A 21,244-nucleotide genomic window follows, 5' to 3' on the forward strand; every position below is an offset into this window, starting at 1 on the left:
TAAAATGTGGATCGAGTGCGGATTTTCCTTCGGCGTGGAAAATAAGAAACGGCCCGCCCGATGTTCGAGCAGACATTCTGGGAACGTGTTGTTTCGTAAAAATTATTGTATTTGTTTTTTTTTACCAGTTATCTTATGTCATAGGACGTTAATCCTGTGTCGATACAGTAGATCTCATCGATTCGATCGCTTCTTGCGAGAGAATGGAACGTGACTAGCAGGAAAAGACGGCAGTGTTGTCGTCTCGCGTGAAACGTGACATAACAAAATTTTTTTTTTTTGAAATTCTTCACTGCGTGCTAGTATTTCGATAGGTTCGATCTTGAATTCAATTCCGGTTGTACGGGTTGCGTTCGATGCCTCGTGTCACCGCGATGTTCTTGAATCTGTTGCCAATTGATAAACCAGAAAGGTTGTTTCTCTTTCGGCCAGGTTCTGATTCTGTTTATTAACTCGATGTCTCCCAATGCGTCGACCGGTAAATCGGGCGGAATCGTCGATGTGGTGGTGGTCGTGGTGGTTGTCATCGACGACGAACTTTCGTTCTCTCCGATTCGATTCGCCACCGTTTCAGTGGTTGTCGAAGTCGCTGCTCGTTCGTCGAGATATTGCGGAAGAACCTGAGGGTAGCGGCGGTTGGCATTTCCGGCGTAAGGCGGCCTCTGTGACTGGGCCAAGCAAAAGACGGCGAACAAAACTGCGACGTATTTAATCTACAACGTTAAATCGCAATCAATTCAGCGACACTTTGTGAAACGATACATTCGATGGAAATGAAATTATTCGATCGAGCATGCGTGAAATATTAACTTAACGGTACGCCAATGGATAAGAAATGTTTATTTCGAAAACGAACTCCGAGATAACCCTGTCTCAGATACGCAGGAATACTGTCTAATTAACATCCGCGGATTAAGGCTAATGTCAATTGCCCTCTGGTGGTATGTACTGGAAAGTCAGGTGCTTGACCTGTTTCCGCATACATTAAGGTTATATTTACCAGTTATTAATTCGCAAAGAAACTATCGATGTTAGATTAACTTATATGTAAACAACGATTGTTTCGATGTTGCGCATCGATAGTGCAAGGAAAAAATGATGCAACGGTATTTTAATAAATCGTAAGACATTATTTGCAAAATAAGAAACAATTGAAGCGAGAACCGGTTTTTAATTGCACGTCTTCGGCGCCCTCTACCTGAATATTCTCTTTTACATATTCGTGAATCATGAAATATACAATCAGAGATACTTGCTTACTTTAAGTTTTACTAAAATTAAATCGATAACTAATTTATTATTACTAAAAAAAAGTCGGTTTGTAATCCCTAAATTTAAGATTCTTTATATAATTTATATGCTAGCCTATACGTATATATTTGTAACTTGTATTACAGAAATCTTCCCCGTTCAAAATGGTAAGATATTCAGAAATTTCACGAGCTTGGTGATTCGCAAAGTTTTTATAAATCGACCGATTATCGCGAGTTATCGTATCGGTAGGATACGTAAAATTGACTTACCATGATGTTACTTTAGTAATGGTAAGATGAAATCCCAGGATTTTCGAGTATGTTGTTTTCCCACAGCTCCCCGATCGTTCGAATTCACAGAACGGAACTAATCTCTTCGAGACGATGATGCCTCTTGTATATAAATCCACCGATACCGGAATCCCCACCACGAACCAAACGAGTCACACGTCGATGGGAAATCGCCACAACTTCCCGTGCTCGATTCCCCGGGCACACTCATATACGCATCTTTTAAGACGTGAAACTTGCCGCTGGGAGAAAACACCCAGCATCGTCATCGACGCACTCATTAAGTTACCAACACTAATATCTTTTTCAATCGGTGAACCAAATCCTCGTTAAATCCTTCGAATTGTGTCAATCGAACAATCGAATGAATTCCTAGCCTCAAAATCCAACGATAGGAGAATATCCAAAATTAAACTATAACCGTCAACTCGATTCTCCAGAGAGCGTTCTTACCCTTATTATTCGGCAGTTATTACTTTCACAGAGAATATATTTTCATTGTTAACGAAATGTATTCTAAGCGCACGTAAATACAATCGTAGAAGGAAAAAACACGGTGCTTAATTGGCTACAATCATTTTCCACGTTTACCTCTTTTTGTTTTTTTATTTCATTCTCTTTTATAACTTCTTCACTTGTTTGTCAATAATTGGAGGAATTTTCAGGACAAAGACAAACAAAGGTTTTACATATACTATCTTTAATTGCCGAACGGAAGGATGTCAGAAACGAAGGATTTCGTGAGCTTCGGGCACAATGAATATGCATTTCATTTCTTATTCGCTCGGCACGAAATTGTAAATCGTTTATTTCCAACGAACAACTGTTGGATTCTATATGACAGGTTGTTGTTATTTGTCGTGGTATATAACGTTGATATTCATTGCGGTTTACGGCTGGCTTCGTTCGCCTTTAAAACCATCAGTTTTGATTTTTATTCGATTCCCGATACGGTGAAAATGTACAAACGGAACGAGGTTAAATGTGATAATTGTAAAAACAGAAATGGTAGTGAATTTAATTAATTGCGCTGTATTTCGCTCCGTATGAAAGATAAATTCTTCGCGAAATTCTTTCACGCGAGCATAGTTCACGGCCTTGATATATTGTATCGGATCTTGGGAAATAATTCGATCCTTTTCTTGATTAAAATTGCGCCGTTGTAAGGTAAGTCGTTGTTTTAAGCATACAGCGCGAGTCGATAATATTGCGGCGCTTTAAAGCGTTTCTTTCGAGTGAAAAAGTTATCTTAAGAAGCGAAGAAAAGTGTAAACAAAAACAGTCTTGCGCGATGCGTCTGAGATTAATCGCACAATTTTAACGTTTACTTATGCCGCAAACTTTTCAATCGATAAAAAACCTACCGTTATCGTCCAAGCTCGATAAAATGTAACGAGAATGGTGGAAATATCAGGAGCACAAAATAGTGACCGTACATTCGTATTGACTATACTCACGCATCATCCGAAAGCCACTATGGTTTCCTGTTCCCTTGGTCGTGTGTGTCACCGCTTCTGGTTAAAAATAAATTATAAGAAAGCAGTAATAAGTTATACCATCATCTGATGACACTGATACTATCAGGGTCACATCTACAACTTACTTGTCCTGTGGACGAAGCCGTCGAGATCCTACGGATCTGATATTATACAGGGTTTTCCCCAATTCACCTTGAAACTCCAACGTGGGAAAGTTCATTCTGAAATAAAAACAAGTACTTGTGTATATACCACGTTCATTCAATCCAGCTGAGATGACAAGCAAAACTTTTGTTTCTTATATTACATACGCAATTACATTCCTTTGCTTAGTTTGGCATAAAAGAAAGCGTCACTACACTTACGTTTCGCGATTGACAACTTGCGAATTGCATTCGACGCAATCGAACTATCGAAACTCGGTGAGAAATATGTACGTCTCAATTTCGTTTACTGTTTACGTCATAGGAACGATGCACACTGTAAAGCATTCTATTCGTTCGAATGAGTTTTTTCTGAACTCTGACATTTATAGTTGCGTTTACGATAAGATTCCTTCTTGAAGATTCATGTGTGGACAAAGACTAATCGGAAGCATGCAAAGAGGTTATGGAAAGACTGACCACTCGAATAATAGGGTACTCACGTCAATATTTAATACGATGAGATGAATTAAATCAGACTGTACGTACCATTGAAAGTAACGAACCAGAGAATTGTTCAAAAGAGGAGTGCGATTATATATTGGTATCGTAAACTGTAGGAATATTTTTGTATCGTGAAAATTGAATATTTATTTGTAGGTTATTACGTAAAGAATTGATCAAAGTAAATGAATGATTTGTAACTTTTCCTAACCAGAGATGATGAATCAACATGAAACAAAGTACGTATTATTTCCCTTGATATAAATGTAAAGTACAAACCAAAACATAAAGTGCGTAGTGTGTACATTGGAAAATATCATGCGTATCCCCGGTTGTACACCGTTATATTACAGGATAATTAGATTTATAATTTATTTACCGTTGGAAACCTGTTTGAAATGAGTTTTCCTGTTTTCATAAGGAGGACACGTTCTCATACCGACTACATTTACCGTGGAAATCTGTGAACGATATATGATCGCGAAAAGTATGTTCATTGTGAGCCTGCTCACAATAGAATATTTAGACGATATAAATGTTTTCCTTTGAACCATTCTTTATACAGAACAGGTTGAAGTTTTTTTATATTTAAATGACAGGTACGAGGAAAAAATCAGTGAATTAACAATCGTTATGCCTTTTCTCTTAACCTTGTCAAAAGCGTGACATGTTTAGCTGCAGTGCACACTTCTGTTTATGGAAGAACTCACTTCCGTAAAAATATTATTCTATAACCATTTTAAAGGTAATCGTATTCGTTATTATGTTAATAGGTCATAATCGTTCACGATCGTGTTTCCCAGGAACGTGTACTACTTTGTGAATCAGCGATCATTTATACATCCGCGAGTTTCAAATGTATCTGCGATGTAATGTTGTTTACATCATAGACGGTGGCAGTATTTGTTACGAAAATCGAAATTCATTATCTACAAATTCGCTTTGAGTCTCTGGAGCTGCTACCTATGTAACAGATGTAAAAGTGCGTTATTACAGCATTCCACATCGACCGACGTCGCGTCGATCGACAACTTTTAGTTGCAGTTTCGAATCACAAGATGGCTATACCGACTTCTGGCTGGAAAAACCTTTTTCGGCCGTGTAGCAATCCCGTTACCGAACTGCGAAACGAACAATGATACGTTTTCGTAAATTACCGCGAAACTATGCAAAGTGCATCGTGTTTTTCATTTTCAAACCACAGGGGTGATACAAACGCAACGGAGAAATCGGGAAATTTAATTATTAACCTTTACCGCTTCTATAGAGTCCACGAAAACGTAAACATTTACGGAACAGTGCAGTTCGAGAAAACGAAAGAGCGCAATAGCACGTACACGGTTGCGATATTACGGTACGAAGCGATCCATAATCGTTCTCTCAAAATTCAAAGGAGAATTACCAAGATCTTTTCGATCGCGACTCAACGTACCGTACTTACACGAGTAAGTAGACAATATACGAATATTTTCTACTCGAGGTTGCAATCGTTAACTCAAAAACACGGTGAAATGACGAATTCGAGCAACAATTATTTATACACTTATCGGTTATGTAGCTGAACGAAGTACCTTTTAAACCGAACGATACAAGGATCCAAATCCTGAATTTTATCCGTGCTCTTCGAGTGTCATCAGTTTACTAAAATCCTTTCGGTGTCTGGTGTCGCCATCTCTGCTAACTTACCGTACTTTCAGCAAACCGTAACTTTCGTGTTGATTTCAATGGAAACGTTTATTGCACAGCGACGGATAGCAAATCGACATATTCTCTTTAAAGGAACGTGAAACGTGCCAAGTATTTTACGAAATTCACATTTAATCGCGTACATATAATCCCGAAGAGAATAAAGATTTACCGTACTCTTTGTCGAGGAAGAGAAACATAAAATATCGATCTTGCAATTTTATCGAATTTAAAAAGCTCGTTTCGCAGAATCGATTTTACACACCGTGAAACTTGGCCGGCGCGGTTCGATCACAAACACGAAATTAAATTTATACGATATTTACGGAAAACCACCATTTCGCCTATCATCGCGCCAGTAGTCGACGTCATCTAATTTAGTGTTGCAAACGAGATCATTGCAGTTGATCAACGCGATAATGACAAAATTACTCTCTCCGCTTTACGAGATAAATGTCACTTTCAAGGTCCTTGTCAATGATGCTGCTTGATTATACACTCCACCCACCCGTTTCTCCTTTTTCTTCAAACGAACGAAACTGTACCTTACTTCCTTTACGACACTATTGTGCATTATCAACGGTTTTTGATTACGAATACGAATCAAATCTAAATATAGGAACCAATATCAGGTCAATCTTTATTAAATACGTCCGATAACAAATTAACAAATATTTCAATCCACGATAATATAAAACCATCCATTTACACAACCGTACAATTTCCCAAATTATTATCCTTCATTCGCTGAAACTTTATTGCTTCTCGAATCCTGAGAACTTAATAGACGATACCTTAAACATAAGGTTCTCCAAACATTGATGGAACTACTTTCGAAAATGGTAATTTTTCGCGATCTATTTAAACGTAATACCTACCAACCCCAAACTGATCATCACAAACATACTCTACTGTACTATCCTAGAAAAAAGTCACTTGGAAAAAAATTACAAATCCTATTCGATTAAATGTTTCAGGCCAACTTCGAGGGTCAGAAACTCGACAAAAATTGCACTGTCCATACACCTCAATTGCGTACAGCTGCAGTCCCTTGACCCAGAAGTAATCTTTACAATTGCTCACAGTACACGAGCTCATTCCTCCGTAAGAGATAATCTTCGAATTCGTGTTGCCAATCCATTCTCACGTAATACCTACCAATCCCAAAATGATCACAAACATACTCTACTGTACTATCCTAAAAAGAAGTCACTTGGCAAAAAATTACAAATCCTATTCGATTAAATGTTTCAGGCCAACTTCGAGGGTCAGAAACTCGACAAAAATTGCACTGTCCATACACCTCAATTGCGTACAGCTGCAGTCCCTTGACCCAGAAGTAATCTTTACAACTGCTCACAATACAAAAAAGCTCCTTCCTCCGCAAGAGAGAATCTTCGAATTCGTGTTGGCGATTGTGGGAACTCGGTTAGAGTCCCATCCCACTACGAGTCTGCGTCACAAGGATATAAAAGCTCGGTAGCGTCGGGCAGGGATGACAATATTGTTTCGAGCAGCGACTGACATGAACTTTATCGTAGTGCCGTTTCTCCTAGGTGAGTCGAGTCCCCCAATTGCTCGATTAACAGTCATGACCGGTTACCGCCGGAGCAACCGGCAATGATTCACGAAGGACGGGTCAGCCCGTAACGAGATAAAACGTTGACACCGAGTGCGCCACTCGCTCAGCCCCGTTTGTCGAAAATTTCTTTGCGGTACGCGCGAGCCACGCGATTGACCCCGATCTCCATCTTTCAACGATTCATTTCTTTTACAGCCGTGAGGCTACCGAACGACGAGGAGCGATGGCACCACGGCCCGGAGTACACGTACAACCTCACCGTTCGGAGAGTCACGAACCTGGAGACCAACACGGAAGGAACACGTGCTTGGAGAGACCTGGTGATCGTTCTGAGATGTCGTCCAAGGGAACCTGACGGGCTACAGTGTCGTTTGGAGAACGAGTTGTCCAAGAACAGCTACAGCGTGGACCAAGGTACCCGGAACGAGTACTTCGAGATGATCTTCGACGACAAGGGGTTCGTGAGCTACGAATTCGAGGACACCAGTTCCTGGAGAGACCTGTACCCACTGATAGGGAATCACCTGGGTGCGTGGTCGAGACTGGACGAGATCGAAACGAGGAAAAGTTGCAACGTTCGATATAACGTTACCAGGTCGAAGTTGGATAATCAAACGACGAACAAAGGCTTCCTGCTCGAATGTCCAATTAATGAACCGATCGAACAGGCTGTCGAGATTTGTAAACAGTTATACACGGACGAGTGTAGCTCTGATTCGGTTTACAGGCCGGAGCTCTTTGGACAATACCGAATCCCTGGTGATTCTATTCAGAAATTGGTGAGAGGCTTTCGAGCCGGGTAGGAGATTTACGGGTTTGTTGCACACTAGGAACGTTTCTAAGTAATTTTCTCGCACGTTTTCAGCAATGGTCCGTTCATCGTATGTGCATCTCCAACACGAACTTTACCACCGAGAGCTACAACTCCATTGACGTGTGCAACGCCAATGGAACAACTATTGGCTTCGTTCTCGACAATATTCGCCTGACTCTGGTCTCCGTCGAACCTGCACAGAGCTACTATCGTCCACTTAACGAGAAGACTATCACCTATGCAAGAAGATCGTCGTACTAGAAATTGTCACGATTTCCTCGCGTGTCTTTATCTTCACCGTTCACCATTCTCGCCAATTGTGCCATCCTTCTTGAAATCGCGATAATTTTAATTACCGATCGATTTACGATATCAGACAAACGTCTTTGGACAATTTTTCTGTATCATAGAATCTACGTGCGGGTTGAAATCTACTAGGCAATTTATTTACCATTTCCCTCTCTAATTGCCATTCTATCGATTTGATGTCAGTTGAATAACAATTTGGAATATCACGGAGCATCTGTTCGATGCTGTTGGCATATCGTATCGTTCATTGTTCGAAACAATTCGCGAAATTATGTTTTCGAGTAATGTATCTATTATTACTTCGGGGAATAACAGGTTAAAAGAGGTCCCACCTTTCCTACACCCGCAACAATGCATTGTTAATTCGGTAGAGTTAACATCGGCCGCGGAATAAATAAATTTGTAATCCCCGTAATACGTGGAAGTGGCCGAATTACAATTATGGGGAAAGGTATCGGTTAACGGGTGATCCTTTAATTCTGAAAGTCGAAATAATTTACTTCGGGAATACGTGGCGATGATAGAAAACGTTTTAAAAGTTCGTTACACGTGTCGATTTCTTTCTTTTAACGGTTTTCGATCGTTTGGTAATTCGATTCGAAATATGTTGCATCTTTCGGATGGGAAATGCGTGCCAGACACGATGCAGAGTCGCTCCCTTGAAAAGTTACCGTGTTGAATCAATTAACAGAGAAGATTGTCCGTAGTATCTCCGAGGTAATTAGCAGAACAGAGTCCGATTTCGTTCTTCGAAACACAGATTTCGTATGACTACGCATTTCCCTCGGAGCGAAAATGCATCGAGCCGTATAATTTATCGATTTTAAGTTAGTATACAACAGACGGATGTTCAGCTCCGGCGTCTAATTAGCGAATTTTGCTCGAGATGACGCACGAATCTTTGGTATTGATTAACACTTGGTAATTCGTCCCCCAAGTAGTTGATCTTTTTATAAACTTTCTCACAGACACGTTAAACGATATACACGAGCGACTGTAATAATCGTTGGAGTGTTTTGATCTCCGATTCGGTTGTACGAATTTCATTCGATGGGCTCTCGTGAAAACGGTTTCGCGGTATCGAAATTTATTTATCAGATATTCGACGCAAAAGCGTGTAAGGTATGCGATCGAACTGTTACAAAAGATTCTAATTGAGAGAAGATTCGCTAAATGTAACGCTGACAGAGCTAGAAACGGAAATAGGTAGTCAGCGAATTGTAGAAACATCGAAAGTATTGGATAAGATGAATGGAATTTATGCAATCGATTTTTATCTCTATTGTTTACTCGGATACTTAGGAAAAATGACTCTTTTGGCGATATCGAGCGATAATGAGCAAAACATTCGACACTTGGAAGCGTGTAACTATTTCGAGACACGTGTACAGTAATATTTTTTTATTTTCCATACAATGTAAGTTAGAAAAAAGATTACAGCGCGCTGATTGGAGTCTCAACTTTGTACCTTGATCGTGCTGTATTCCAATAAATATTGCTGTCGGTGAAAAAATTCTTTTCCTACAACTGTATAACAATTTCTCAAGCAGTGCGAGGCTTACGGTGCAAGAGCTCGCGAATTGGAATAATTTACCGGATATTTTTTAAATCTCAACTCGAAGTTAAAGAAGTTCTAGAAAAAACCATAGTGCACTCTTTGAGGTGTTATCTTTGTACCCTCGTCGCAAGATGTTCCGAATAAACGTTAGTGTCGGTAAAAAAAATTCTTTTCCTACGCCTATATAACAATCTCTCACGGGGTGCGAAGCTTACAGTGCAAGAGCTCGCGAATTGGAATAATTTACCCGATATTTTTTAATTTCCAACACGAAGTTAAAGAAGTTCTAGAAAAACCACAATGCACTCTCCGAGGTGTTATCTTTGTACCCTGGTCGCAAGATGTCCCGAAAAAACGTTAGTGTCGGCAAAAAAAATTCTTTTCCTACAACTGTGTAACAATCTCTCACTTAGTGCGAAGCTTACGGTGCGAATTGGAATAATTTACCCGATATTTTTAATTTCCAACACGAAGTTAAAGAAGTTCTAGAAAAAACCACAATGCACTCTCCGAGGTGTTATCTTTGTACCCTGGTCGCAAGATGTCCCGAATAAACGTTAGTGTCGGTAAAAAAAATTCTTTTCCTACGCCTATATAATAATCTCTCACGGGGTGCGAAGCTTACAGTGCAAGAGCTTGCGAATTGGAATAATTTACCGGATATTTTTTAAATCTCAACTAGAAGTTAAAGAAGTTCTAGAAAAAACCACAATGCACTCTCCGAGGTGTTATCTTTGTACCCTGGTCGCAAGATGTCCCGAAAAAACGTTAGTGTCGATAAAAAAAAATGTTCTTCCGAATGTCCACCGGACGGGCCAACGAGCGTTCGCAGTGACGGAAGATCGAGTGCGGTTTCGATCCGTGTCGGTCACCGTAGTCGGAAAATCGAGATTTAACGGCGTTAAATGTCCACGGCCTCGAATTAAGAAGCAGAATTGAAACACAGCTCGCTCGGGCCGATGATAACCGACGGTCGTTGACACGTAGGGTAATTGTCAGCCAGTTTCGAAATGGCGCGTTAACGGGTGGCTTGGGGTCCCTTCATGACCCCGATTGGAACCGCTGTATCAATTCTCTAAATCTATCGTGGCTGTGCACACACTTTATTTTCCTACTGGAAAGAGAGAGCGGCTTCGGTAAATTGGCTAATCGTAAGAAGAGGTCAGTAGTGCAGTTTAGCCACGGTATAAGAGCGGCCCCAACATCGGTGACTCCGTTAAAGTTAGTCGAACGTTGCACGGTGTCACCATGAACATAGTGCTGCAGGTGGTGCCATTTTTCTTAGGTAAGCCACACACCACGTACACGTACACGCGACCCGGCCAATCCTGTCGCGAGTTCTGCGCCGTCGTCGCACGTGAAATACTCCTCGAGACCGGCCGACTCGCGATTCAGGCGAACGGTGACGAGCAACGCTCGCGTTCGCCGGCTGAAAACACGAAACTACGAAGAAACCGGCAACGAGAGAGACGGCCCGCGCAGCGTCGAAGACTACCGACCTGCCGGTCTCTAATCGGCCTAATTCGAACCGCTCAATCATTCAATTCGCGTACACGCGTGGTCTGTCTGGCGCGATAAGCGCTCGCGCCACGCTCGAAATGTATCCACACAGGGGATCGTAGCGAAAGGAAGATTCGAATCGGACGTTATCGTTCGTAGACGGGGAATTCGAGTTTGATTGTTCCTTTTTTCAAGATCGAACGTGGAATATTTATTCGAGAATACTATTTCGATGCTAGTCAATCATCCAGCGCGTAGGTATTTTTCGAAAGAGAGGAAGACAATCGAGAGAAATTACTCGTGGCAAGTAGATATCGGTTGGAGTGTAAATTAGACGATGGTAAGTGTACAAAGGTGAACGTGTACTTCTCTCTCGAGAAATGTACGAGATGTTTCTCGATGTTAACTAGAGAGAGATGAAATAAAATTCTTCGACCTCGGTTTTTTGATCGATCTCAAGTTCGAGTTTCGATGTGTATATTTTCCTCTTTGAAACTCCCCGATAGATTTACTTCCTCTCCAAAGGTTCCTAAAACACTACCACCCATTCATCGATCCAGAATCAAATGAAATCCTCATCGAACGATTAAAAGAACGTTAAGAGAACAACGCGCAATCGTTGATAATAATTTTCCAGCCGCACGAGTCACCGTGGACCTTCCTTGGATGGATGGACCGGTGTACACGTTCGAGGTTCAAGTAAACTCAACCGCGATCCCGGAGGGTAGCTACACCAGCATCAGATTGAACGTCGCCTCGAAGCTGGTGTGCCAACCGAAGGGTTATCTACACCACCACGTGCTCAGTTGTCACTTCGAGGACTCGATAGCGGACAGTTTCGTGACCGAAGTGCTCGATCCGTCTCTACCAGGGCTACCAGCGAGCCCCGTGAACCGACAAATGGCGTACGAGATCTATCCGGACCAGTTCGAGATCAAATTCACGGAACAGGGCCTGCACAGCCTGTTGGTAAACGAGAACATCCAGCCACTCGAGCTGGAGATGATACGGGTGATCGTGGGCCAGCTGAACATCGGATCGATGATACCAGCCTACGAGGACACGTTCGAGGCGATGGAGAACTTCACCCAGGGGGAGTGCGCGACCATCTTCTCGTTCAGTCGTCACGTGACCAATCAACCGCTTCATAGAAATCGCGGCTACGTGCTGGAGACCATCTACGGGGTCACGGATGGACAACTGCTTCAGATACGGAAGGTCAGGAATCTGAACATGTGCACCCACAACGTACCCTACTTCTTTGGCAGCGCGGACACAACGAGACAGTACAGTGACGTCACGTCCTCTGCTGTGAGTACTCAACGAGGGATGTTTAGAATACCCCTTGTTTCTTTCATCTATTGTTTCTTTGTATTTGCAACTGACCACTTGGATACATTTAGCAAATTTACTGGGTTGTTTAATAAGTTTTGTCGTTCTATAAAACTTATTCAATAGTACAGTACTAGGTTGCTCAACAAGTTTTATCGAACGACCCACTATATCTGTCGGTTATATTCGATGGATATAAATTGAGATTCTTTTCCTTCGAGTTGGGGAAATAGTTGAAACGATGTTAAGTCTCGATAACATTTCTTTGCATTTGGAGCTGACCACTTGGATACATTTAGCAAATGTACTGGGTTGTTTAATAAGTTTTGTCGTCCTATAAAACTTATTCAATAGTACAGTACTAGGTTGCTCAACAAGTTTTATCGAATGACCTACTATATCTGTCGGTTATATTCGATGGATATAAATTGAGATTCTTTTTCTTCGAGTTGGAGAAATAATTGAAACGATGTTAAGTTTCGATAACATTTCTTTGCATTTGCAACTGACCACTTGGATACATTTAGCAAATGTACTGAGTTGTTTAATAACTTTTATCGAACGATAAAACGAGTATAGTACTACTATAGTACTAGGTTGCTCGATAAGTTTTATCAAACGATAAAAGTTATTAAACAACCAACTATATCTGTCGGTTATATTCGTTGGATATAAATTAAGATTCTTTTCCTTCGAGGGAAACAATTGAAACGATGTCAAGTCTCGTTAACATTGTCCATGTTTGTCTACTTTCGTCGTTACGAACACGTAAAGATGTATTAATAATTCGCGAACGTTGCAAGGTTTGAAGAGATACATAATACGGTACGGTTTCTTTTACACGGTGGAGGCGTAGAGAAGATCCAGAGATCGAGTTTCTTTTTTCATAGTGGACTAATTCTTCGTATTCAATTTCGGTCGAGTCGTTAGCGTGTAAGTTAGAACTTTCGGAGTAAGTTGCGAATGTTATACAAGAACGAAGGATAAAGAAATTGTTGGTGACGTGACACGATTGGTACAAAATGTTCATTTGTTGCAGAGCTCGTCCGAGAGCCACATCGTGTTCACGTCCACCGAGTTCATGTCAGGCACCACGAACGTGATTACGATCATCAGAGACTACGAGAGAGCCACGCTCTACGAGAACATAAACCTGAGGTTGGACACGATCCTGGCGGCGAAGGACAGACCACCGGAAGTGAAGAATCCCGAACGGGTGAGCATGTTCATCGGTGGTTGGACAATGGAAAGTCCGCAGCGCGATAATTTTTCGATGAGGACTTAATCGAGCCATTCGAGCTGCTTCATTCTCATCGCAGGAGGTTCTCGCAACGCGCGTTGAAACAGCGATCACGCGGAGACACATTGTACGAAATTACAACGATTCACGGGGGATCATCGCTCCGATATCGCTGTTCTCGCGAGTAGTGTACTGTATTGCCATTCGACTCTGTAAATAATAAAGAAACTCTTCATTTCTGTAAGAAACCATTGGCTAACCGCACGTTGGCTTTCTCTCCGCGAGAACGAATTCTGTGTGGAAAGAAATATAGTACAGAATGGAAGGATCTTTATCGTTTTTAAGTTCTCTTGTTGGAGATGTTTCCTATACGAGTTCTCGTACATTGAGATGTTCCTCTGTACGAGTTCTCGTACAGCGAGTTCTCATGGAGGGTGTCCCAGTCGTCACCGGTCGATTTACTTTTTTTCGAAGATCGCGATTCTTCGCAATACGCTCGAATAATTTCCACGCGTTCTTTCACTATGTAATTTTTCTAGATTAATTTCCCATCCGTCTGGACGATACGTGTCGAGTTTCAGATCAATCGGTTCGAGGTTTCAAAAGTAGCGCGAAATTCAAATCGACCGATGACGATTGGGACAGCCTGTGCATCGAAATATTTCTTTATATCATTTTCAGCGTATCGAAACGTTCCTGTATATAAATTCTCGTATAACGAGTCGTTCCTCTGCGAGTTATTGTATATCGAAATACTCTTTTTTGTAACTTTTAGCCTATTTAAATATTCCTGTATACAAATTCTCGTGCATTGATACATTCCTCTGTTATGTTTTCGTACATCGAGAGGATACAATGATAGGAAAAAATGCACGGGAGAATTTTCGAGCGACAACGCAATTGTAATTCCTTCGACATTACCGAAAGATTGTAACGACACGTTTTTCTCGTGGAAAGGATATCAGTGGAGGATAGTCATTGTTTCGATCTTCCCTCGAGTTGTCGTAGAACGAAACGATCGAGAAACGATGGTTTCGATCGATGTCCTTTTTACAAATAGAAAAGTATTTTGTACTATGAGAATTATTGTACATTTAAATTTAGTTTATCGTATATTACGATATCGAGATTTCGCGTGTAATATAATCCGTAATAGTTTGCACGTATTCACCCGAGCACAGTCGGCCGAGTGCGATAAAGGGGACGTGGCGAATCGATATAGTAATTTGTTTCCCCTTGACCCAACGTTCTGTCGAATTCGAACATCATCGCTCTAAATTAGGTGAAATAATTACCAGTCTCGAATAAAAATATAAAAATACACGTTTTTCTATATATATATCTATATATGTATAAATATATATAAATATATATATATATATATATATGTATACATTCCCCGATTCGCTCGTTCGACGAATCTGATATTTATTTCATATGCGATACGTGAAACTAAATTGAAATCCTTGCTGTTTTTATACAAAAAAGAATTGTTTTCTAGGTCATTCAATAAATGTAGAATTTATTGCGCGTGGAACACGAAGAATTAAATTTTCTGAATTAATACACTTGTACAATCGATACACGTTTCTTTATTTCTTCCATTTCCATTGTCAAACAACCGTATGAACTTCCAAATAGTGTTCTTGAATTTCATTTTCAACAAGACGTTAACCACCATTTGTTTCCTTATCTTCCACGGTAATACGAATACGATAAAATCACTAATGTATTTTAGATGTACGATATTAATTTTCAATTCGGTATATTGTTTCGGTACTGATAAAATTGATCGACAACAGACCGAGAACGATGGAGCACGGTAAACGAAATTTTATAAAAAAATTAACTTTATATTCGCGTCCAATTACCGTTTCAATTTCCGAGTTAAACGTGGACGTCTGATTATCATCGCGTGCTTCTCTTATGCAACAGTTCTTCTTGTTAAAAATTTTGCATTTTACATTATACCCCATAATTGTACTAATTTAGACGGAATGCTTCTGCATTGATTACAAACGTGTTCTACTTATGTACGTACTCTACTTTACATACGAACGAGCGTATACATATCATAAAGAGTACTTACAAAACAATGTTTGTAAGAGGATAGGATTACGAATACGTTGATATTTTTAGACCATAAATGAGCGGAAGGTAACGATCAAAATTATTTCTCGTTTCCATTAACCACCTCAACTAACCTTAATTAACCACCGTTAATTAAAAACGTATTGAAGAAACCAGAGAAAAAGATTAATGTTCAGATAGTACACAGTACGAGTTACCAAACAACAAAGAAGTTTGCACGTATTGTGTCTAAGGAATCGTTTAACCAAAATTATGTGCAATGAAACCAATGAACAGATAAATCACATTTGCAATGCACGACTCGAGAAAACAATGTCAATTATTTTATTCGCGATACTTGTGAAAATAAATTTTACATAATACCATTCCATGGTAACGTGAAAATGTATTTCACAAACGTTTCCTAGCATTTTTAACCACTCGATACCCAAAACTCTACTAACCGAGTCGTTATTAAAGAATCTTCCAACGATCTACTTTTTAGTTTCGATTGTCAAAATTATTTGTATCATTTTCCACGTTTAACAACCGTGCCTCGAAGAATCAAATAATTCAATCACCAAGGAAACACGAGCTTCATCGTTTGTGCTCCATTAGCGACGAATCGCGACCCTACGCAACACCCTTTCGATTCGATTCTATCGTGGAGAACAATCAAACATTTCCAAAAGGTATTCGTCGATATAATTTCCACAAATTTCTAAACAGTGTCCTCTCTACGAGATCGATAAGCAACGAAGATACAAACAAATCGTACAAAGATATCAAAGATCTTGAGAAGAGATTTTGGTACTTGGAAGAGTACCAAAAATGAAAACGTTTACGAAGGAATAAACTATTCTCGAACACCTTCGACCGTAATTTGAATCTCCATAAACAAACGGAACAATTTTTCCACAGTTACGTACACTTACGAAAGACACACCCTAAGGGAATATTTTCCTCGTTGAAATCTCTCGATCCCTTCGACCAAAATCTATCAATCATATTTATTCTACAATATACAGAGCCATTGTGTATCAAAATGACAACGACACGTGAATTATCCTCGTATTTAACAACAAAGAATCTCTCTCTGTCTCTCTCGGTCCAGTTCGATCCGGTCGACGAATCTTCGATGCAGGATATACGTGTTGAAATCGTTCCTCCGTTAATCGCGCTAAGGAAAATGATATCAGACATGCGAAACGATACGGAAGATGTCTACAGGAACCACGATCGAGCACGGAAGCGGTCGTTAATGAAATTGTTTTCAAGGAGACGGTAATGAATCAAGTTCTCTGTCGTATAAAGAGGAGACAGATGGAACGCCGTGGTATCAGTCGCGTTAGAAGAAGCCATACGGACATGTTGGCGATCATTCTACCATTTTTCTTGGGTACGTATACGCGACACGTTGCCATAAGATCGCGAGTTCCCTGATACGCTTTTCACGGTTGTTCGCGTGTAACCGCGTGTTCATTTCTCGATATACGACCGTGGCGACCGAAACCTCCGCAGAGGTAAATTGTCGTACGTGTAATTACGAACGAAGAAGCCAAATGTAGCAAAGTGGAGAAAATTGACCGTGAGCAACGTATTTCCCTTGAATTTAGGTAAACCGAGAACCGACGTTGAAATTACCGCGAAGCGAATGTTCCGTTCGAGCGATTGCCTCGAGTTTCGATAAGCAAGGAGAATCAACGCGACGAAAGTGAGCGAGAGTGTACCAAATACGATCAACGTGATCAGTACGAGCCCAAACGCGACGCAAATCGAACGAATTTTCTTCTCGATATCAATTTCAACGTTCTACATAGCGAATACGATACAACGACTTTCAAATTTCTCCAATTTGCACCGTAAAATTCGTCCGGCTCGATAGAGTCGAATGAATCCACGTCGATTCGTCGTTGTTACCGCAAGGATGAAAACTATAGAAATTGAAATTTCTAAAATTGTGTTTATTCGGATAACGCGTTATATTTTTCCCTCCCTGAGTTTCACAGATTTTTAAGCATCGAGTCGTACTCGATTCGAGACACTTTGTAACGAGAGAACGACGAGAAAGGGTAAGTCACGCTCGACGAGAAAATTTGAACGCGCGACGAGAAAAAAAAAATGAGAGCAATCAGGAGGATCGTTCGGATCTTTGGTGAAACGCGCGAGAAACGAGTCTGTGTTTAACGGAAACGTTAATTCGGTGTTTGTAACGTTTTAGTTGTAAATCGTCGCAAACGGACTCGAGTTGCATATATCCGCCCCCGCTGTGCGCGCGCGAAGCTAATTGCGATCGACGATAGGATTAGCGATCGAGGTCGCGCGAGGGTCCTCCATCTGCATCTAGATTCGGTAAAGGCAATAACGTGGACGCGATCAAAGCCGTAGGAAACGCCACGCGTCCGTCGGGCACGTGTGATACGTTCTGTGATCGTAACCGAGGACCACCACTTGTCGTTCTAGCCGCACGCGTGGCCATCGACGAGGAAACCTACCGGGTCTCCGATTGGCAGCGATACGGCCCGGAATCCACTTACGACGTCCTGGTGAACATGTCGCTGGCGAATATCGTACACGAGAGGGACAATTTTTGCTCGATGATCGCCTCCGAGCTGAAGTGTCGACCCAAAGGCAGCGACACCCTCAGTTGTCGTTTCGCGAACGGACGGATCGTCAGACCGCGACACGGTGACGAAAGGTGCACCAACGCGGACAATTTCGTACCGGTCAGCGAACGATTCATCGATACGGAACCGTTCGAGATCAGATTCAACTCCAGGGGTATCGAGAACCTCGTTGTATCGAGACACATACCGAGGTGGCGGTTGGACATGATGAAAGCGATCGTGGGTCAATTGAACATCGGCTTCGAGCTGGAGAAAGGACGTCAGAGGTTCGTTGCCATGGAGGACTCGAGCATAGGTTACTGCGAGGTGGAGATCACCATGTCCAGGACAGGTTACCAAAGGGACACCGGATACGGTGATCTGAACATCGCGTTCGAACCACCCCGACCCGAGATCGTGCCTCTCGATCGAGCAATTCTGCAGATCGAGAAGGTCAGGCAACCCAAGAGCTGCCCGAACAGAAAGATATACTTCTTCGGGAACCACGAGGACTTCAGTCTTGGGAACAAGAACACATTCATGGACATGGTAAGCGGGGGACCTGTGATTCTCAAATTGTGACACACGTTCACCGTCCTGGAAACTTTCGCTTATCGCGGCATTGATCGCTCGCCAATGTTATCCACCGCCTTGTTGCTACACGGAACAGTAAGAGTCTCGTAAGCATCCTCCTTCCTAAGTCCCTTTAACGAGAGTGTTTCCCTGCATAGAGCTTACGGGTGCCCAGAGTGCTCTTAACTCTATTGATCCGAAAATCACGTAGGAAAGTATCTATACTCTAGTACCTGCCGACAAGTAGTCAGACACCGAATGGTTAATCTTCTTATCGAGCTGCTTTCTGCTTAGTTTAACACAATTCCACGGTGGATAAGATACGGATTCGGGGAACAGGTCTCTCCTGAACGCGCGCGTAATTTACAAGGTTGTTAAACCGTTGATTAAACCTCGACACGAAGAATTCTTATTTTGCTAGATAACGATGATTCCAAGTTCGATTTACTTGTGCATTCCTTCGAATTAAGTATATTTTTATTCCTTTGAATACGTGGAACGGACAATTCTCATCCATCCGAAACGATACTCTTTAACACGTTTCTCGAATCGTGGAAAGAATTATCTCGTCCATCCAACGAAACTTTCTCACACGGGGGAAGGTTCAGTTCGTTCTTTCGTTCTTCTTTCTTTTTCCAGACCACGTCCATCAGCCGTATACGCATTTCGGAGCGGGAGATGCACTCGTACACCGAATCCACGGGCATAATGCGAGCTCTGAACAAACCGAGAACAATGCGGCTCTACCAGAAGATAAGCTTGTCATTGAGGAGCGTGGATCCCGCGCAAAACTCACTGCCAGAGATCAGAAGTCCCGCGTCCACCAGCCTCTACGCTTACACGAGCCTGGATCGTATACCCGAATACGTGTGAACACAATCGAGAGGGACGAAGCTTCTTTCGAGAGAGTATCTCGCTTGTTTCGTGTTCGCGAGAACGACCGGCCGGGAACAACGTCGCAATAAAATTCGAAACATCGAAAATCCGAAACTTTCTGTCCATTCCTCTGTCCTCCATTATTCGTTGTAATTTCGACGAGATCGAAAACTGGTTCACGCGTCGAAATAAAATTACAAAATGACGAATAGAGCGAGTAAAAAAATTTTCAAAAGCGATCAAATTTTGTTCTCATACTTGAAACATTGATAAGACATCGCTTCGAGTTGGTTTCGAATTAATTTGCAACGAGAACATTGCATTTCACTCGTTAATTAAAACAGTAATCGAAGAAATGGTACAAAAGTCGACTCACATCACGCGAAACGACACAAATATTATTTTATGTTATTATTATTAATATTTTTAATTTCGTCTCGTATCTTCTTTCAATCGAAACTTGAATATTTCCCACGAATGTCGATTAGACGTTTTTAAATATTAGTTCCGTATATTGGAATTAAAATGGTTTCGTGTGTTTTCGTTACCTGGCGCTAGTTTTTATCTCGCGACTCCATTTACGCGCGCAGAACAAAAATCAATCCAGCGATCCACTCGAAGTATGTTGTATAACTCTGTTTACAATTAAATGTATATAGAATCTGGCCAATTAGACGGACGAACATTAGGGGAAACGCATCGGGGTAAGTCGATCCGTGGCACACGAGACTCGAAAATCGAATTATCAGTGTCGTTGGAAAATTCAGAGTGGTTTTCGGGGTTCCCCTAACAAACGTCAACGAAGGGGCCGTGTGCGTGTAAATTGTTTTAAATAACTATTCCCGCGCACGAGTTCACCCTGCCAAACTTTCCTGCTTACGACTATGTTGTGCAGACTCCGTAACGGGCTTTGAGTTAACTCCGAATTTCGACACGCGTGTAATCGAATGAACCGTAGAAAAATCCGAACGCCAGACGCGTGACGTTGACGCGATTTTTTTTCGTTGTAGAGTCGACGAGAGTAAAATTTAAGAAAAAAGAAATCACTGACCGATCGAGAAGGGAGTAAACGAAAGAATGGATGGCAAAAATTGTACGAAATTTGGATAGTTTAGCTGTAAAACATTTGAATAATTCCATAGATTTCAAGGAATTGCAAACTCGCGTCGTTTATCGCGGATAAAAATAATTACTAAACAGAGGATGTTAAAAGTGCGAAATTTGGATAGTTTAACTCTCTAAAATTTAAATAATTCTACAAATTTCAAGGAATTGCAAACTAGTGTCGTTTATCACGGATAAAAATAATTACCAAAGAGAGGATGTTAAAATTTGGATAGTTTAGCTCTCTAAAATTTAAATAATTCTACAAATTTCAAGGAATTGTAAACTCGCGTCGTTTATCACGGATAAAAATAATTACCAAAGA

The 21,244-nt window shown here is 41.2% G+C and overlaps 5 protein-coding genes across 5 annotated transcripts; 4 read left to right on the forward strand and 1 right to left on the reverse strand.

Moving 5' to 3' along the window:
• Positions 1 to 86: 86 nt before the first annotated feature.
• LOC143151760 (uncharacterized) lies at positions 87 to 1,682 on the reverse strand. Its single transcript, XM_076321210.1, has 2 exons — positions 1,524 to 1,682; positions 87 to 713 (listed from the first exon to the last, which is right to left on the reverse strand). The coding sequence occupies exons 1-2, from the start codon at positions 1,524 to 1,526 to the stop codon at positions 300 to 302; spliced, it is 417 nt and encodes a 138-aa protein (XP_076177325.1). The 5' UTR covers positions 1,527 to 1,682; the 3' UTR covers positions 87 to 299.
• Positions 1,683 to 4,515: 2,833 nt separating this feature from the next.
• Positions 4,516 to 6,444, forward strand: LOC143151761 (uncharacterized). The gene is made up of 2 exons (XM_076321211.1): positions 4,516 to 5,114; positions 6,333 to 6,444. The coding sequence occupies exons 1-2, from the start codon at positions 4,836 to 4,838 to the stop codon at positions 6,408 to 6,410; spliced, it is 357 nt and encodes a 118-aa protein (XP_076177326.1). The 5' UTR covers positions 4,516 to 4,835; the 3' UTR covers positions 6,411 to 6,444.
• A 406-nt stretch (positions 6,445 to 6,850) lies between these two features.
• Positions 6,851 to 9,756, forward strand: LOC143151658 (uncharacterized). Its single transcript, XM_076321007.1, has 3 exons — positions 6,851 to 6,911; positions 7,133 to 7,716; positions 7,803 to 9,756. The coding sequence occupies exons 1-3, from the start codon at positions 6,851 to 6,853 to the stop codon at positions 8,010 to 8,012; spliced, it is 855 nt and encodes a 284-aa protein (XP_076177122.1). The 3' UTR covers positions 8,013 to 9,756.
• Positions 9,757 to 10,787: 1,031 nt separating this feature from the next.
• On the forward strand, positions 10,788 to 14,426 carry LOC143151024 (vitellogenin). The gene is made up of 3 exons (XM_076319746.1): positions 10,788 to 10,903; positions 11,756 to 12,429; positions 13,490 to 14,426. Exons 1-3 carry the CDS (start codon positions 10,867 to 10,869, stop codon positions 13,733 to 13,735), a joined length of 957 nt encoding a protein of 318 aa, XP_076175861.1. The 5' UTR covers positions 10,788 to 10,866; the 3' UTR covers positions 13,736 to 14,426.
• A 2,680-nt stretch (positions 14,427 to 17,106) lies between these two features.
• LOC143151037 (vitellogenin) lies at positions 17,107 to 20,024 on the forward strand. Its single transcript, XM_076319767.1, has 3 exons — positions 17,107 to 17,159; positions 18,224 to 18,915; positions 19,579 to 20,024. The coding sequence occupies exons 1-3, from the start codon at positions 17,129 to 17,131 to the stop codon at positions 19,810 to 19,812; spliced, it is 957 nt and encodes a 318-aa protein (XP_076175882.1). The 5' UTR covers positions 17,107 to 17,128; the 3' UTR covers positions 19,813 to 20,024.
• The last annotated feature ends 1,220 nt before the right edge of the window (positions 20,025 to 21,244 follow it).

This window comes from Ptiloglossa arizonensis, chromosome 9 (assembly GCF_051014685.1).
Source record: "Ptiloglossa arizonensis isolate GNS036 chromosome 9, iyPtiAriz1_principal, whole genome shotgun sequence".
NCBI classification, from domain to species: Eukaryota; Metazoa; Arthropoda; class Insecta; order Hymenoptera; family Colletidae; genus Ptiloglossa; species Ptiloglossa arizonensis.

What these genes read in the sequence shown, in the direction of transcription:
- LOC143151658 (XM_076321007.1), top strand. Translation starts at nt 6,851, where the DNA reads ATGACAATATTGTTTCGAGCAGCGACTGACATGAACTTTATCGTAGTG. An exon ending in CGTAGTGCCGTTTCTCCTAG is followed by an intron (nt 6,912 to 7,132) that starts GTGAGTCGAGTC and finishes TTTCTTTTACAG; the next exon opens with CCGTGAGGCTACCGAACGAC. An exon ending in GTGATTCTATTCAGAAATTG is followed by an intron (nt 7,717 to 7,802) that starts GTGAGAGGCTTT and finishes GCACGTTTTCAG; the next exon opens with CAATGGTCCGTTCATCGTAT.
- LOC143151024 (XM_076319746.1), top strand. Translation starts at nt 10,867, where the DNA reads ATGAACATAGTGCTGCAGGTGGTGCCATTTTTCTTAG. An exon ending in GGTGGTGCCATTTTTCTTAG is followed by an intron (nt 10,904 to 11,755) that starts GTAAGCCACACA and finishes ATAATTTTCCAG; the next exon opens with CCGCACGAGTCACCGTGGAC. An exon ending in GTGACGTCACGTCCTCTGCT is followed by an intron (nt 12,430 to 13,489) that starts GTGAGTACTCAA and finishes CATTTGTTGCAG; the next exon opens with AGCTCGTCCGAGAGCCACAT.
- LOC143151037 (XM_076319767.1), top strand. Translation starts at nt 17,129, where the DNA reads ATGTTGGCGATCATTCTACCATTTTTCTTGG. An exon ending in CATTCTACCATTTTTCTTGG is followed by an intron (nt 17,160 to 18,223) that starts GTACGTATACGC and finishes TTGTCGTTCTAG; the next exon opens with CCGCACGCGTGGCCATCGAC. An exon ending in AGAACACATTCATGGACATG is followed by an intron (nt 18,916 to 19,578) that starts GTAAGCGGGGGA and finishes TTCTTTTTCCAG; the next exon opens with ACCACGTCCATCAGCCGTAT.
- LOC143151761 (XM_076321211.1), top strand. Translation starts at nt 4,836, where the DNA reads ATGCAAAGTGCATCGTGTTTTTCATTTTCAAACCACAGGGGTGATACA. An exon ending in AACGTACCGTACTTACACGA is followed by an intron (nt 5,115 to 6,332) that starts GTAAGTAGACAA and finishes TAAATGTTTCAG; the next exon opens with GCCAACTTCGAGGGTCAGAA.